Here is an 18,653-nt window from a genome sequence, read left to right as displayed (position 1 = left end):
AATGAGAGCCTTGCTGGGTAGAGTAATCTCAGTCAGAGGTTTGTTTCCCTTGTATGTTACTTATTTCTTTTCCTTTAGGATACCGTTTTAATTTTTTTCTTTTTTTTTTTTTTTTTAGTTATTTTCTTAGGGATTACATTAGCATCTTAAAACAATTTAGTTTGGTTGATTACTAACTGAATTTTAGTGGTATACAGAACTTTGGTCCAGTATACCTCCATTTCTTCCCCTTCCTTTATGATATTATTTGTGGTATTATAGTCATGCACACATAAAACAGCATTTTATTGCATTTTGCTTTATTCACTTTGCAGATGTTCCATTTTTCATAAATTGCAGGTTTGTGGTAACCTTACATGCAACAAGTTCATCAGCATCATTTTTCCAACAGTATTTGCTTATTTCATGTTTCAGTATCACATTTTGGTCATTATGTGTATAACTTTTTCATTACTGTTATTTTTTTATGGTGATCTGTGATCAGTGATCTTTGTTGTTATTTGTTATTGCAAAATGATTACATCCTGCATTTTTAGCAATAAAGTTTTTTTAAGTAATATATGTACAATTTTTTAAACATAATGCTATTGCACAGTTAATAGACTATAGCGTAAACGTAACGTTTAGATGCATTGAGGAAACAAAAAAATTCATGTTTTGCTTTAGTGCAATATTCACTTTATTATGGTGATCTGGCACCAAACCCACAATATCTCTAAGCCGTACATCAACAAAGTTTTATAATTATTGCTTTATGCGATTGACATGTAAAGCAGAAGAATAAGAGTTATAAATAAAAATACATTTATACTGTCTTTTATATTTACCTATGTAATTATCTTTATCCATATTCTTTATTTCTTCCTATGGATTGAGGTTATATATATATGTCCTTTCATTTCATCCCAAAGAATTCTCTTTAGTATTTCTCATAGTGTGAGTCTGTTGGTGATAAAATCTCTCAGTATTTATTTGATTATCTGGGAATGTCGTAATTTCCCCTTCATTTTTGAAGGAGAGTTTTTCTGGGTATAGAATTCTTGGCTAACTGCCTTTTTTCTTTCAACACTTTGAAAGTATTATCCAATTTATTTTCAGGTGTCCATGGTTTTCTTGTGATAAGTCAGTTATTAATTTTATTTAAGATCTGATGTATAGGATAAGCTATTTTTCTCTTGCTGCTTTGAAAATTTTCTCTTTAACTTTTGTCAATTTGATGATGGTATACCTAAATATGGATCTCTTTGACTTTATTCTACTTGAAGTTCATTGAGCCACAATTAGGAGTTCATTGTGGAAAAAAAAAAGTTCATTGTATAAATTAATATTTTTCATAAATTTTGAGTCTTTTAGCTATTCGAGTAATTTTTTCTTCCTCTTTCTCCTCTCCTTCTGAGGCTCCCCTTATGTATGTGCTGTTATGATTGATGATTTCCCACAGGTCTCTGAAGCGTTTATTTTGTCCTCAGTCTTTTGCACCTCTAACAAGACTGTCTCGAATGACCCATCTTTATTCTGCTAGCTCAAATTGTTTTCCATTGTTTTTCTGGGAAAGCAAGTTTACTGAAGTCCTCACTCAGAAGTCCATCTCTGAAGCATGTCTTAGTTGAGACTGAGGGAGGGATAGTCTTCCTGCCCTAATGCCATCGTGTGACAGGTCATACTTCAGAATTTTTAGAAACACTTATATAAATAGGACCAATTCTTCCATTAAACCTTCCAAGACTAATTCTATCAAGCCCTTACTGCTTTATTCAAACATCTCCTCAAATATATGGCTTTAACATGATATCTAAAGTTCACTCAGTTGAATCACATTGGCACTGTCTTACTTGATACTTCGGTAATTAGAACTCTTTAGCTAGGACTCTGGGTAGAGCATCTTATACCTCTTTTGCTGTATTATGAAAATACAAAGATTCCACTATAGCTCTAAAATACTCTTAATGTGTGTTTAGTGTTTCTTCTGCACATGTTCCTATATAGCTAGTCTTTATGATTATTGGTTTTTTACTACATGCATTAGGTTTTTATTTTTGTTTCCCAAAATGTCTAATTAAAAGGCTCTGATAAGGGAGTTCCCACCATTGTGTAGTTCAGTGGATTATGAACCCAACTAGTATCCATGAGGGTGTAGGTTTAATCCCTGGCCTTGCTCAGTGGGTTAAGAATCTGGCATTGCCATGAGCTATGGTGTAGGTCACAGATGTGGCTCAGATCCTCTTTTGCTCTGGCTGTGGCATAGGCCAGTAGCTGCAGCTCCAATTCAACACCTAGCCTGGGAACTTCCATATGCCAAAAGTGCAGCCCTAAAAAGAAAAAAAAAAATGCTTTGAGAAGACTCATATGACACCTTCAGTTTACAGATATTTTCTTTTTTTTAAAGTTTTTTTTTAATTACTCAGTGAATTTATTACATTTATAGTTATACAATGATCGTCACAATCCAGTTTTATAGTATTTCCATCTCACACCCCCAGCGCATCCCCTCACCCCCCAACCCATCTCCTTTGGAAACTGTAAGTTTTTCAAATATTTTTGTATTTTTAAAATAAGCAAAGCTCTGAGTGAAAAAGTAAAAGTCACCCTTGCCCAAAGCTTCAACTATGACTTTAATGTTTTCTTATTGAGGTATAGTTGATCTACAATATTAGTTTCAGGCTGTACAACATAGTGATTCAAAATTTTTATAATCATAATCCATTATAGTTATTGTAAAATATTGGCTGTATTTCCTGTAATGTACAGTATATCCTTCTAGCTTATTTATTTTACACATAGTAGTTTATGCGTCCTAATCCCCTACTCTGTCTTGTCCTCCCCCTCTTCCTTCTCCCCACTGGTAACCACTAGTTCTCTGTATCTGTGAGTCTGCTTCTTTTTTGTTACATTCACTGGTCTGTTTATTTTTTCAATTCCGCATATAAGTTATATGATATTTGTCTTTCACTGTCTGACTTAGCATAGTACCCTCTAAGTCTGTCTATGTTGTTGCAAATGGCAAAATTTCATTCTTTTTTTATGGTTGAATAAGTATTCTTATGTGTGTGTATGTGTGTACATACCACATCTTTTTTAATCTGTCCATCTGTTGGACACTTAGGTTGCTTCCTTATCTTGACTATTGTAAATAATGCTGCTGTGAATATTAGGGTGCATGTATCTTTTCAAATTAGTGTTTTTGTTTTCTTTGGATATATACCCAGGGGCAGAATTGGGGGTCACATGGTAGTTCTATTTTTAAATTTTTCAGAAACCTTCATACTGTTCTCCACAGTGGTTGCACCAATTTACATTCCCACCAGCAGTGTACGAGGGTTCCTTTTTCTCCATATCCTCACCAGTATTTGTTATTTGTGGTCATTTTGATGATAACCATTCTGACAGGATGACTCTCCTATTTCTTAGGTAGTATTAGTGACCTAAAATGTGTAGGCCAGCACAATGAAGTGTTCTAGTAAATTGAATGTATTTGCCTACATATGACCAACAGTATTCACTTATAAGATTGCAATGGACATCGAGGTACATGTATTGCTTTGAACTAGAATTTTTGCTAAAGCACTAAACTAATTAGCTAATTTTATTGTTTATCTAATTATGTATACATCATCTTATTTAATCCCCATAGTAACACTTTAAAGTAGGTATTGTTCATACTTTATAGGTAAGCTTAGATGAAGCTAAAATGGATTAAGAATCCTGCCCGAGGTTATACAAAAAGTAAGTGGCAGAATAAGGTTTCCAAAAAAAAAAAAACTGTTATTCCATAGTCCCTGCTTTCCATTATTAAAAACTTTACTGCCTCTCCTAGATATTATTGTCTATGACTCTAAAACAGATATATACAAATTCTTATAAAGTTTAACTTACGCTTTTTTAGTATCATTAAACACTAGTGAATAAAATCTCTCAAATTATTCCAGTAGCTATCACTTTTTCTTTTCAGCCCTCATAATGAATTTTTAAAGGTATAGTTATACAGGTACAGATGTGCCTTAGTTAAATGGAATAAAAGTTTGTATATCACATTGTAAGAAGATATGAATTATTGGGAATTCCCGCTGTGGAACAGTGGGTTAAGTATCTGGCATTGCTGCGTGGTGTAGGTCACAGCTACAGCTCACATTTGATTCCTGGCCCAGGAACTTCCATGTGCCCCAGGTACAGTAGAAAAGAAAAGAAAAGCAAGAAAAAAAAAAAAAAAAAAAAAAGAAGATACAAGAAATTATCATCATTACAAAGTATGGTGAAATGAAGATGATTCTGGTGACAGACTCTGCTCAAATCCCAGTTTCATACTTTTCTACAGAAATGGTGTTAGTTAAGCTGCATGATTTCTCTGCATCCTCCTTGATGAAACTGTCATAAAACAGAGTTGTGTAAGAATTGAATGTGATAATGTATGCACAGAACTTAGCACCGTTTTGTAAACTACACTGTTTGCTTTTCTTCTTCCGTTTTCCTAAAAGATAACTACTTTTGAGGAGTTCCCGTTGTGGCACAGTGGAAATGAATCCGACTAGGAACCATGAGGTTGCGGGTTTGATCCCTGGCCTTGCTCAGTGGGTTAAGGATCCGGCATTGCCGTGAGCTGAGGTGTAGGTTGCAGACGGGGCTCGGATCCTGCGTTGCTGTGGCTCTGGCATAGGCCGGCGGCTACAGCTCCCATTAGACGCCTAGCCTGGGAACCTCCGTATGCCGCGCCAGGGGCCCAAGAAGTGGCAAAAAGACAAAAAAGAAAAAAAAAGATACTACTTTTGAGATTTATGAAGTGTATACTTTTTCTTACCATTACCTCTGTGCTAATGCCTTTAAGTGACACCCTTGGTTCCCTCTTTTGTAGCTAGTTTATTGATTTTTTAGAATGAACAATATTGAAATTAATTAGTGTCTTTTCTTCCCCACTTCCTTCCTCTCTAGCATCTGATGTAAGGTAATAGCCTTTACTCTCATAGTAAATACATATATGGCAACTTGAAGCTTCTTCTACTTCCCATATTCTTTTTCCTTCCCTCCAACTCCATATTTTTGATAGTTGTGTTAATATTTACAATTAGAACAGGTAACTAATTTTATACTATCCTGTCACCATTTTGGCATAAAGTCATTAGTTCTACAGGTAATATTTACTATCAATCCTATATCAAGGTGTCTCTGATCATTTCTTGGTTATTTGAAGCTCATTCTTTAGTAGAAGAGCTCGTAGGAACATTATTTCCTGAGTTCTTGCATGTTTCATAGCAGTTTGCTTCTAGCGTTTATATTTAGAGATCAACTTTAATTGATGTTCAACTTCTTAATTTCTTTAAATACCTTAAATCTGTTACTCTATTCCATTCTTCGTGCTCTCAGTCTGATTTTTTTTCTCCTTATATTCCTGTTATTTTTGCTTGAATGCCCAAAGGATGTTTTTCCTTTAATGTCCAATTGTTTTCATTAGTATATAGGTAAATGTTGATTTTTCCAGGTCAGTTTCACTAGTTGAATAGTATTCTTTCACTATAAAAGCTCACTTTTATTTCTGGAAAGTTTTCTTCAATAATACTGTTTAGTGTTTCTTTTGTTCCACCACTTTGTTTTTCTTCTTAGGGAATACCTGCTATTAATATGTTGGCTCTTGTTTGCTTCTATCTGTATATCTCACTTGGCCTTGAAATCTTTTTTTAAAAATCTCTTTCTGCATTCTGTTGGATTGTTTTTAATTTTTTTTCTATCCTCTTTTTTATTATTCCATTACTCTTGTTGAAAAGCAGACTGACAGAATAAATATTTAGTTTTTCCATGAGACAGCAGGGGAAGGGAATGGGAGTTAGATTAGCTAACCAGCAATGCCTGCCACAGGCTTGAATCACTGACGGCACGAGTCTGTCCTGAATAAAATGAAAAATGATAGATTTGTTAATGACGGTAGAATGGACAGCATCAGCTATTTTGTACCTAATTCCTGGGAGATAGAGAGGAACCTTGTCAATGGGTATTAGTTATTACTTCAAATTATGTTGTTGATTTTTTATTTTGCCAGGACTTGTATTTTTAGTGCCACTTCATTTTATTTTTATTATAAAAGACAAGAGAAATTAATTTATATTCTAAACTATTTTGGACATTCTAAAGCAGTAGTCAGCCTCATTGTTTATTCACTGTGTCTAGCACCTATATATCTAAATAAAATGGAAGAGGAAATTTAGAATTAGTGTAAACCGATAAGTTTTAAGATTTATCAGCACATTAGAGCTTACAGAATTAGAAAATCTTAAGTGGTAAACTGTTCTTTAATAGCACTGTGTATAGTTCATCTGAAATTTCATGCCATAGTTGTGTAAAATTAATGATACTATGTTTAATAATGCAAAGGTTTTAAAAGCATGAAATTCTCATTAGCTGTTAAGTTATATATTTTTTAATCACATGCAGTTGGTTAACCTAAAAGAAATCTCCTCAGTCTTTGAATTTTTTTTTGGCGGGAGTGTGTCACATGAAGGTTCCCAGGCTAGGAGTCTAATTGAAGCTACAGCTGCCGGACTGTGCCACAGCCACAGCAACGCAGGATCCGAGCCACGTCTGTGACACAGCACAGCTCATGGCAACGCTGGATCCTTAATCCACTGAGTGAGGCCAGGGATTGAACTCTCAACCTCATGGTTACTAGTCAGATTCATTTCCACTGTGCCACAACAGGAACTCCAGTCTTTGAACTTTTAAAAACAGTTTTTCCATTAAGATGTTTTTATATGCCTTTGGGAATAAACAGTAAAAGTTCAGCCATATAAATAACATGCTTTCTATTTTTCACTGGTCTGATTTGAAGTTTCACGTAAATTCTCTGAAACTAGTTCTTAACATTTTAGGAGATGGTGAGGTACTTTCAAAATATGATTTTTTTAAAAAAATGTGTTTTCTCTCAAGACAGATTTATAGATACAGACAAGAAATAATTATTCCATGGTCCCCTGATTAAAAGGCTCTGCCCTGGATATATATATTTATAGTTAAAAATCTGTTTAATAACTAAACTTTGACAGACAGTTCTTAAATTTGTCACATGGTCTGCTAAATACTGTGATAGGATTTGATAGGATTTGTCAGTGTATTGTAGCTACATCATTATTTAATAATACATTTTTTAGAATAGAATGTTACTTCTCTTCTGGCAAATAAAGTTAGAGTGTAGCACTGAGGAAATTTTACCTTTAGCTTATCAAGTCTTTGATGTTAGAAATTAGTTTGATAGGGTAAAAAAAGCATTCAGTTAAGGGAGTAATAACAAGTAATTTCAAAAACTTCTCAAATTTTTGTTTCTTCAACTTTTTTGAGAATTTTCTAAAAATGTGCTAATTTATAATTTCTCTCTTTTCCTTTTTTTTCTCACTGTAATGGAAATACTAATGAGCAATGGAATAATGGAATAAAGAAACATAGAAGAAAAGAACAAAAGACCATTTGAGTACTAGGGAATTGGTCATAGCTTCTAACTTACTAAGTATTACATGATAATTATTAATGTACAACAGTTATAAGTAATTTTAAAATTTCTTTCCCAAGTATTACTGCTTTATATTTATTGAAGACCAACAAGACAGTAATTTTCTGTATACCTACTCTTAGATAATTAGGCATGGCTGCTATACTAGCCTGGAGTTCAGGCAGATTAGTATTTTTATTTTATCAATTATTTTCTTTATTAGCACAGATAATTAATATGTAATTATGTAGGATACCGGATAGAATGTAGACCCTTTTAGAATAACCTGATTTTAATGACCAGAGGCTCTTCTTTATTGATTTATATAATTAGAAATTTAAACCAGGGACATACATATTTTATAACACACACCTTTACACTCAGATATCTCCTGACTAGATACTCTGTCACAAATATTTGCATGTTCTAAGGGCCCAAACTTATAGGGACCATAGCCTAATGCACTAACACTCACAGCAATAGAAAGGGGCATCTTTTATCCTCATGTTAGTATGAGAACATTTTTATTACTTTGACCTTTTTGATTGTAAATAGTTATTTGTTACTATCTTTTTAATTATTATGGTTAAAAGAGCAGGGGGAAAATAGGCTGATCATAGTTAAGCTATTTAAGTTTCATGCAGAATATTCCTATTTTTAAAAAGATTGCAGAGGCAAAAAAGATTCATATAGAGCTAAGACTTTGTTAGTGTTTTCAGTGTCCCAGGCAATGTTCTAGGCTCTTAATATATCTCATGTAGTTTAGTATATGTTAGTTCTTATATAACTTTTTTCAAGTATTGAATCAATTTTTAAAACCCCGGTTAAATTAGCTCCCTCTTAATAGAGGTTGGAAAACATTCAGTCACTGTACTCCTTGAGAAAGAGCCTCTTGTGTATTTGCAGATAGTTATAGTTACTTTGAGGTCTTTGCCTTTCTAGGCCAAGCATTTCTAGTCCTTAAGCTTTTTGTAAAGGTCTTATTTTCAAATATTTTAATGATCTATACTGTTTTGGTCATACCTTCCAAAATCTTTTATTGGTAAAGACCAGAATTTTTATGTTTTATTTTAACTGCTACAAAAGACACAGTCAGTAGTGAGTAGAATGGTAAGATTACCCTTCATTCCTTATACTTTTTAGTTCTCTTTCATCTAAAAGGCAGTTTGTTTGTTTGTCTGTCTGTTTATAGAAGTAGGAGGACCAGCTGTACATTGAACATACATGAAGTTTGTCATTTTATTAGAGAAGTAAACCCATTGCTGAAAGTGTCTTATTGTTCTTCACAGCACTGTTTCTTGGGTTCTTGGAGCAAATTATTTCTTCATATAGAAGAATATAGAGAAACTTTAATACAGAAATATAGCCTCTCAACTACTGTGGTTTTCATTCAACAAATATTTATCGAGTGTCTGTTGTTTTCCAGGAATTATTCTTAATATTTTGGGTAAAGTGTTAAACTAATATGCAAACTGTCTTATATTCTAGGGGGAAAGAATAAATAATACTATGTCAGGGTGTGATAAATACAAGAAAAAAAGCAATGCAGGTTAAAGGGTATGGCAAGAGTGACAGTAGGGACAGGGTGCAGTTTTACGGAAGAGTAGTCTTAGTTGTGCCATATTGAAGATTTTTAGCTCTGTAGATGACTAGTGTTTGTTCTGCCTTTGGGATTATTCAACATGTATTTAGATAACCTTTTGTCATCATTTCTTCAGTGGTGCTAAGTTGGTTGCATAAAAGTAGTTTGCTGTTAATCTTTTTTTTTTTTTTTTTTTAGGGCTGCACCTGTGGCATATGGAGGTTCCAGGCTAGGGCTTGAATTGGAACTGCAGCTGCCAACCTTTGCCACAGCAACATCAGATCTGAGCCACGTCTGCAGCCTACACCACAGCTCATGGCACTGCCAGATCCTTTAATCCACTGAGCGAGCCAGGGGTTGAACCAGCATCCTCATGGATACTAGTTGGATTCTTAACTTTGCTGAGCCACAGCAGGAACTCCAGTTTGCTGCTAATCTTGACTGGTCACTTAATTCACTGTATCAGGTAAATGATGCAGATGAAAACTATGTAAGAAATAATATGTCATACTTGTGATAGGCGCAGGTTTCAGCTATATGTGTCATTTAGAGGATTCATTTTAATTTGGAACTTGGTGTCATGTAAGTCTCCCAAAAGACATGCTATTACACTTAAAACTAAAAAACCATAAGCCCTGCATTTCTGATACAGGTCTTAAGAGATAGAGTATATAAGCTAATGCATGCCATACTTGACGCAGGTTTGGCTTGGTCCCACCGTTTCATGGCTTTTAACTTGGGATCTGTGTGAAGATTCTGAGTTTCTGATTTCATACCCACCAGCCTATACCCTTTATAAGACAAGTTCTACCTTTCTTATAAAAGCCCTCCTCTTCCTTCTTGACTGATCATCTCTGATGCAGGGCTCAAGTTGTATGTCGTCCTTAAATCATTTCCTATTGACCTTATTCCACAGTGATATAACCCCTTTCTGAATGTCTCCTGCTCTCATAGTTTATGCCGTATAATTTTTATGTGTATGCAGTTTTACATGTGTTTATTTGTGCCTTAGCTCCCTAACAAGTGAATGAACTTCTTGGAGCTTTAAGGTGCCTAATGTCTGTTGACCTTGAGCATAGCTAAAGGAAAACTTGTTTCTTCTACCCCCAACACTTCTGGCTTCAAATATATAGATTTTTCACAAGAAATTCTCGGATTCTCTGTGAACACCAACTGGGTGTACTACAGTTTATTCATTTCTGACACTAACTTCCCAGAGTCAGCAAGGAGCGCACAGGTTACAGGCTCATCCAGCAAGACTGCTCTTCACCACAGACAGCATTCATGAGCCTGGGCCTGCCATACTCCTGACTAACTGGCTATAAATCTGGGTTTACCATGAGCTACTCTTTGGGTTCAGTAGTTTGCTACAGCTCACAGACCCAGGGAAACTTTTTTTTTTTTTTTTTTTTTGTCGTTTCTAGGGTGACATATGGAGGTTCCCAGACTAGGGGTCTCATCAGAGACATAGCTGCCGGCCTACACCACAGCCACAGCAGTGTGGGATCTGAGCTGTGTCTGCAACCTACACCACAGCTCACGGCAATGCTGGATCCTTAACCCACTGAGCGAGGCCAGGGATTGAACCTTCAGCTTCAGGGTTCCTAGTCAGATTCGTTAACCACTGAGCCACAACGGGAACTCCAACCCAGGGAAACTCTTTACTTACTGTTACCAGTTTATTATAAAGGATGCAAGTCAGCAACAGCCAAGTAGAAGAGATGCATAGAATAAGGTGTGGAGAAGTGGCTCAGATTCCCCTGTACCACCCTCTCACCTCCTTGATGTGTTCACCAGTCCAGAAGGTCTCCACACCCCTTTGTTGAGGATTTTTTTTTGGATAGTTCCATTAGGTAGTCATGTTTAAACTGCTGATTAAACTGTCTCCAGCCCTTACTCTCTTCCTGGAGCATGAGGGGTTGGGACTGAACTTTCTAACCCTCTAATCCTTTGGTTGGTTCCTTTGATAACTCATTTGCATGGTCCACAGTCACCTTAATAGTATAAACTCAGATATGGTTGAAAGAGTAACAAAAGATTTTTCTCTCACTCAGTCACTCAGGAAATTCCAAAGGTTTAGGAGCCCTGTGCCAGTAACCAGGGATGAAGACCAAGTATAGATTTCTAATTTTACCACGATATCACAGTAGCCCAGTATTAGAGATGAAAAGAGGCGCTACTCAAGTTGTGCCAGTGAAACTGCATAGCAGTTCACAAGAATGTACGCTTTACAGGACTCTGTGGTAACTTCTATGTATCTTTTTTTTTCTTTTCTTTTTTGCCCCTCTCCACAACCCTGCGTATGGAATTCCCAGGCCAGGGATCAGATCCAAGCCACAGTAGCCACCTACACCACATCTGTGGCAACACCAGATCTGATAACCCACTGTGCTGCAGAGACACTGCCCTTCCTATTTTGCTGTAGCAGGAACTCCAACTTTCATATATCTTTTTGTATGTGTTATCCCAAAGCAAAATTATCTATATAGCTAGAAACTTACTTTTAAACAGAAAAATATCAACCTCTATTATTTCTTATTATATCATTAATTCATACTTAATATACTTAAATGTTAAGTTGGATAATAATAGACTAGATAAGCATTAGTCTTTTTTTGCACGGTTGGACAAAGATGCATCAAACAGAAGTATTTAGTCAGATCCCCAAATTGTTGTTAGCCGTAGCATTTTTTTTTTTTTTTGGGTCTTTTTTTTTTTTTTGCCTTTTCTAGGGCCAATCCTGCGGCATATGGAGGTTCCCAGGCTAGGGGGCGAATCAGAGCTTTAGCCACCGGCCTACACCAGAGCCACAGCAATGCAGGATCCGAGCTGTGTCTGCGACCTACACCACAGCTCACGGCAACGCCAGATCCTTAACCCACTGAGCGAGGCCAGGGATTGAACCTGCAACTTCAGGGTTCCTAGTCAGATTCGTTAACCACTGAGCCACGATGGGAACTCCAGCCTTAGCATATTAATGAACTCATATCAGTAAAAATTTGCTATTCTGTGGTGAATGATAGGGCCCAGATGTTAGTGCTTTTTGTATATTGTGAAGGCTGTAAATTTAGTGTAGACACCCCCCACCCCTCAATATGTGGGCTGACTGGCTGCCCAAATGCTATTGAATGACTTGTTTTTACTTGGGGATCTAATCTTCCTTACTAACTTCTGGGGTGTCTGCTTGAGATGTTTTAATAGCCAATAAATTAAGGCACATTTTGTGCTAAACTCTGGCCTTTGGAAGTTCCCATTGTGGCTCAGCAGGTTATGAACCTGACCTAGTATCCTTGGGGATGTGGGTTTGATCCCTGGCCTCCTCACTCAGTGGGTTAAGGATCCGGTGTTGCTGTGAGCTGTGGTGTAGGTCAAAGATGTGGCTTGGATACCACATTGCTGTGGCTATGGTGTAGGCCAGCAGCTACAGCTCCAATGTGACCCCTGGCCTGGGAACTTCCATATGCTGCAGGTGCGACTCTAAAAAAAAAAGCAAAAAAAAAAAAAAAAACCTCTTGCCTTTTATAGCTACTAGATTACCATAGGAAAAAACTGCTGTTTTTGCCTTTCTTCTTGAAAGGTTGGGATGTAGCTGTTGTGTAGGTAAGTTGAACTAAACATTACTTTTAATTCTGATTTGTGGTGGCAAGTGAACATTTTGCTATTACAATAGCCCCCCCACCCCCCTCATCCGTGGTTTTGCTTTCTGCAGTTTGTAACCAGGGGTCAGCCACAACTCGAAAAAATTACAGAAATAAGCAATTTTAAGCTTTAAATTGTGTGCCATTCTGAGTAGCAAGTTGACATCTTCCGCAGTCCTGTCAGTGATATGAATCATTTCTTTGTCCAGCATATCCCACCCATCAGTCACTTAGTAGCTGCCACTGTTACCAAATCAACTGTCATGGTGTCTCAGTGCTTGTGTTCAAGTGATCCTTATTTTACTGAATAACAGCCCCAAAGCGTGAGAGTGGTGATGCTAGCAATTAAGATCTGCCAAAGAGAAGCTGTAAAGTGCTTCCTTTAAGTGAAAAGGTGGAAGTTCTCAATAAGGAAAGAAAAAAGCGAAAAAGCTTATGTTGAGGTTAAGATCTATGGTAAGAATGAACCTTTTATCTGTGAAATTGTGAAGGAAGAAAACACGCTGATTTTGCTGTCACACCTCCAACTGCGAAAGTTAAGGCCAAATTGCATGATAAGTGCTTAGTTAAGATGGAAAGGATGTTAAATTTGAACTGAAAATAGAGTGCAGTGCCACCCTAGGTTTCAGGCATCCAGTTGGGGTCTTAGGACATAATCCCCATGGATAAGTGGGAACTACTCTATTTTTAAGATACTTTTTTTCTTCTGGCTGTGCTGCAGCATGCAAAATTTCTTGCCAGAGATTGAACCCAAGCCACAGCAGTGACAATGAAGAATCCTTAATCACTTGGCCACCAGGGAACTCCAGCATTTTTTAAGTAGAAAGCTTGTTATGACTTTTAGTTTATTCACTGTTTTGAACTGACATTCCTTCCTGAGCCCGGTGCTTATATGATTTGGCTCATTCTTCCCCAAGTGTGGATAAGATATCCCGGTTTCAATTTACTTTTTCCCACTAGTTGGAGTGCAAAATATTTTCTAAATTAAATATTTTATAGGTATTATCTTTGTTTTCTGGTTCCTATGTAAGTTTACATTTTCAATGAATGATTCAGAGTAATAAATAAATCGCAAAATTTATCAGCTTAGGAGACCAAATTCTAAGTATATATTTAGTTTTTGGTTTTGTTTTGTTTTTTTTTAACACTGTCCCAACTCATCTCTTTTTTTTTTGCCTTTTCTAGGGCTGCTTCTGTGGCACATGGAGGTTCCCAGGCTAGGGGTCGAATCAGAGCTGTAGCCACCGGCCTACACCAGAGCCACAGCAACACGGGATCCGAACCACATCTGCGACCTACACCACAGCCCATGGCAACGCCAGATCCTTAACCCACTGAGCAAGGCCAGGGGTCGAACCCTCAACCTCATAGTTCTTAGTCGGATCTGTTAACCACTGAGCCACACCAGGAACTCCTCATCTCATTTTTAGTGAGATCTGAAATCTCCTTATTAAGTTGGTAAGGGAGATGTGGTTTGGGTATGAAGTGACTTAAGAGTAAGATTTTATAGGCTTTTATTTTCTCTTATAGTTGGTGTATGAATTCTTCTTAAGATTTTTGGAGAGCCCTGATTTCCAGCCTAGCATTGCCAAGCGATACATTGATCAGAAATTTGTACAACAGGTAAAGAATTCTTATGTCTTAAATTTTCTTATATTCATCTTAGCAATGATTTATTTGTGATTAAAATAGTCTTTCAAAACGTGAATGATTTCAATTTAAAAGCACTTAATATTCTTGCCAGACAATTAGAGTAAAAGTAAAGTAGCTTTGAGTGTAAAGAGTATTTTTAATCAAAGGTAGCTTCTATTAAAGTCAGTCAGATTATCCTGTCCAGTCCTAAATTCTCATCCTTGTTTTATGAAGACCAGAAAAAGCAAGCCTTTCTGGAATATCTGAGAAAATGTGGTATAACCATGCAGTCCAAGGGCAAACCTTTTAAAAATTTTTTAAGTCTTTGAAATAGACATGTGTTCTAAGCATTGTGACTTTGAAATGACAGGGGAAAATAGAAATGGAACCTTTGCTAGAAGTTTGGGGTTTATGCTCCCCCCCACCCCACCCCCACTGCACCTTAGGTATTCTTGCCGCCCAGTTCCTAAACCACAGATCTTTAAGAAGAAAGGGGGATAAAGTTAAACGTATGTGATACCTTCTTTCTTTTTATAAATCGTTTATTAGCTTTGTTTATTAGGGTTTTTGGTGAGCCTAAATACTCAAAATTAATTTCTCAGATGATGTTCATTTTAATATTTATTTTTAAAATCTTTTCAACAATGTAAAGGCCATTTTTTCCTTCTTTTTATGGTCACACCTGCAGCATATGAAAGTTCCTGGGCTAAGGGATGAATCAGAGCTGTAGCTGAGGCCTTCACCACAGCCATGGCAGTACCAGATATAAGCCATAGCTGCAGCATTTGTCGCAGCTTGCTGCAATGCTGGATCTTTAACCTGCCGAGTGAGGCCAGGGATGAAACCTACATCCTCACAGACACTATGTTTGGTCCTTAATTCCCTGAGCCACAATGGGAACTTCTAAAGGTGTTTTTTTAACTATGTGGAATTTGCTGGCCCTAGACAAGTTGTGAAGTAGGCCAAGCCTTTCTGTGTCCATTTTCTCCTTTGGAATACTTAACGGTAAGTAAGGTCTCATTAGGAATTTGATACTGTCCTTTTCTAGAGGAATTAGCTTTTTTTCTTCTTCTTCTTTTTAAGGTTGCACCTGTAGCATGTGGAAGTTCCCAGGCTGGGGGTCAAATTGGAGCTGCAGCTGCTGGCCCACACCACAGCCACAGCAACTCCAGATCCGAGCCGATCTGTAACCTAACACAGATCTGAGCTGCATCTGTGACCTACACCACAGCTCATAGCAACGCCAGATCTTTAACCCACTGAGCAAGGCCAGGGATCAAACTGCAACCTCGTGGATACTAGTCGGGTTCCTTACCACTGAGCCACAGCAGGAACTCCTAGAGTAATCAGCACTTAAAGAAAGGTAGAGGATGGGCAGAGGGGAGGTAATGAAGTGCTGAGGCCAGGATTAAAGGTATTACAAGGGCCTTTGCTACCGTCTCCCCACCCGTTTGTGTCTCCTGTGAGGAAGATGACGTGAACATGAGTTCCACATATTTGGAGTTCATTTTTAGTCAATTGTTGTAATTACCCCTGATCTCATATAAGGTATTTTGACTAGTTGCTATAAAGTATTGATAAACAAAGAACATTGTCAAGAATATGTCTTTCAACGATTCAAATAGCTCTCCCCCAATTATGAAGAAATATTAGGTGTGTGTCAACAGTAAAATGTTAATTTCATTTCACTAGCAAGTAAAAATCAGTCAGATTAAATAGTTATTTTGGTCATTGCAAATGAATGCATAATTATTTCCTTCTGTAGCTCTTGTGTGCTCCAAAAGGAATAGAGTATACGAAGGAACTCTGATGATGCCATATTAAAGTGTATTTAAGATAATAGCAGATTGAGTGGAGCAGCTGCTTTAGAGCTTCCTCACTGTAGAGCTTTAGGTCTTTTGGCTGTTGGATTACTCAGCAAGGGGAAGAAGTAGGGGAAACAAGAAAACTGGTAGGTTGGGACCCTTTTCTACCGTCTGCTCTAAATGTCTGAATTATCTGAGAAGTCATGGCCCAGCAATTTGTTTCTAGAAGTTTAAATCACTGCTTTCACAGATCAATTCTATGAGGTATTCTTAATGTGTTGCTTTAATATATAGTACTATGGGAATTCTCAGCTTTTGTATTTTTTAATTATTTGATTAGGTGGTAAGTTTTAAGACTTAGATGTACAGGAGAAAAATCTAAAGTATAAATTTAGACATTCATTATTTGAAGAGAAGAAATCAAGTGCATGATTCCAGGTTATGTTCAAATCGTGGGATTTCAGAAGGAGGAAGCGAGGGATTATTGAGTGCTTTTTATGTGCCAGGCACTGTCCTTATATGCCTTTTTTTTTTTTTTTTTTTTTTTTTTTTAAGGGTCTTACTCTCAGCATATGGAAGTTGCCAGGCTAGGGGTTGAAACAGAACTGCAGCTGCCATACCACAGCCACAGCAATGCAGGATCCAAGCCACATCTACAGACTACACCACAGTTCACAGCAACGCCAGATCCCTGACCCACCGCGCGAGGCCAGGGATTAAACCCGCATCCTCATGGATACTAGTCAGGTTCATTAAATGTTGAGCCATGACGGGAACTCCGGAACTGACTTTTAAATAGAAATCTGTAGTCTCATCTTTTGTTTCAGTATTATTTCATGAATGATTTTCACTGTATTAACATGTATCTACCAATATTTTGCCTACTAAATGTTAATTTTTGAGCTGTTGGCATTGTGACTGCTGGAATATTTAGTGTAAAATCATAAGAAAAGAAGGTTTGTATAAATTTTCCTAGTAAACTAGAAATACACATTCGTGAGTGCATATTTTTTAAACTTCATTTATTTAACAATTTGCAGTCTATAAGCTTAGGATTTTATATGTAATTTTGACATATCAGAAATCTCTTAAATTTCAAATTTTAATTTTAAAAGTAATTTTAAAGTAATTATGAGCCCTGTTTAATAGTCAAGAGTAGGACAGCATTTTAAATTGAGTGGCAAGGCAAAAAAAAAAAAAAAAAAACTCCACATTTTGATTTTTTTTTTTTTTTTTTTTTCTTTTTGCCATTTCTTGGGCCACTCCCGCAGCATATGGAGGGTCCCAGGCTAGGGGTCCAATCGGAGCTGTAGCCACCGGCCTACGCCAGAGCCACAGCAACACGGGATCCGAGCCGCGTCTGCAACCTACACCACAGCTCACGGCAACGCCGGACCGTTAACCCACTGAGCAAGGGCAGGGACCGAACCCGCAACCTCATGGTTCCTAGTCGTTAACCACTGCGCCATGACGGGAACTCCAAAACTCCACATTTTGAAATGTTTGTATTATTTATTGTGTGTTGTTTTTCAAAATGAAGTAAAAAAAATACTGAACTTTTCTTTAGCTTCATTATTTAACAAGGATAAAATCAAACTGATTAAGCAGAATCTTTTAAAATTTTTAAAAGATTTTGTGTGTTATCTTAAAATCAAAATTAGAATAGAGTGAAGTTTTAGCTTGATTATTTTTTAAAAGTAATTTCTCAGATTTTTTTTAAAGCTCCTGGAGCTTTTTGATAGTGAAGATCCCAGAGAACGTGACTTCCTGAAGACGGTTCTGCATCGAATTTATGGGAAATTTCTTGGATTAAGAGCATTCATCAGAAAACAAATTAACAACATTTTTCTCAGGTAAATTGGTTGTGTATTCATATATAGCACTCCCCCCTTATTTCCCTTTATTCCGGTTGCTTTAGTTTAATTTTTAATACTGAAATTTATAAACTTACTAGAATTTGTCATTTTTAGCCATTTTTCTGCATGTCATTTTAGCCATTTTTCTGCACATAACTTTTTAGAAATGTGTAACAACCTCCTTCTTATCTAAGTGGATAGTAGTGGTGAAGAAAGTTTGTAATAGATAATACCAGTGTTAATCATGTTTAAAAGGTATTGAGAGGAGAATTTGTCTAGTCATCTATTTGAGCAATTGCTTAAAAATTTTGAATGTAAATACTACTTAAATCAATAGCTCTTGCAAGTACTTTCATTGGCTTTTTTGACAAAGCTAATTTAATTTATATGGGGCCTGTCTTTGACTACTTTATAAATGATAATTCATTAAGTAGTTGCTGCCGATGAGGGGATTTTGCTTTTTAATACCCACATTTCAGGTTTGGTTTGGTTTGTTTTTATTGAAGATCCGGCAGAATTAGACTTGGCGTTTTCCCATTGTAACAATCAGAGATGAGTAATAGCTGCCTCCTCTAGAGCGAGCAGCTTTCCCCAATTCTCTGTCATCTCTCCGGGGTCCACATCCGTCATTTATCGTCTCTTCCCTGCCTGTGCGGTAGTCATTTGAGTTTATGA

The 18,653-nt window shown here is 36.7% G+C and overlaps 1 protein-coding gene and 1 long non-coding RNA gene across 2 annotated transcripts in view; one reads left to right on the top strand and one right to left on the bottom strand.

Moving 5' to 3' along the window:
• PPP2R5A (protein phosphatase 2 regulatory subunit B'alpha) overlaps nucleotides 1-18,653 on the top strand; it is a 71,920-nt gene that overhangs the window by 40,309 nt on the left and 12,958 nt on the right. The window contains 2 exon segments of the mRNA NM_001100192.1: nucleotides 14,216-14,308; nucleotides 17,845-17,975. Of these exon segments, the coding sequence (NP_001093662.1) occupies nucleotides 14,216-14,308; nucleotides 17,845-17,975 (224 nt within the window).
• On the bottom strand, nucleotides 4,687-9,005 carry LOC146400210 (uncharacterized). Its single transcript, XR_014816568.1, has 2 exons — nucleotides 6,753-9,005; nucleotides 4,687-6,501 (listed from the first exon to the last, which is right to left on the bottom strand). It is a non-coding gene; the product is annotated as an uncharacterized LOC146400210 (long non-coding RNA).

Source organism: Sus scrofa, chromosome 9 (genome assembly GCF_054392235.1).
Source record: "Sus scrofa isolate SSC_HxYL_T2T_F1_AM1 chromosome 9, Sscrofa_HxYL_maternal_Yorkshire_Landrace_v2.0, whole genome shotgun sequence".
Taxonomy (NCBI): Eukaryota; Metazoa; Chordata; class Mammalia; order Artiodactyla; family Suidae; genus Sus; species Sus scrofa.
This window is presented reverse-complemented; position numbering and strand designations above follow the sequence as displayed.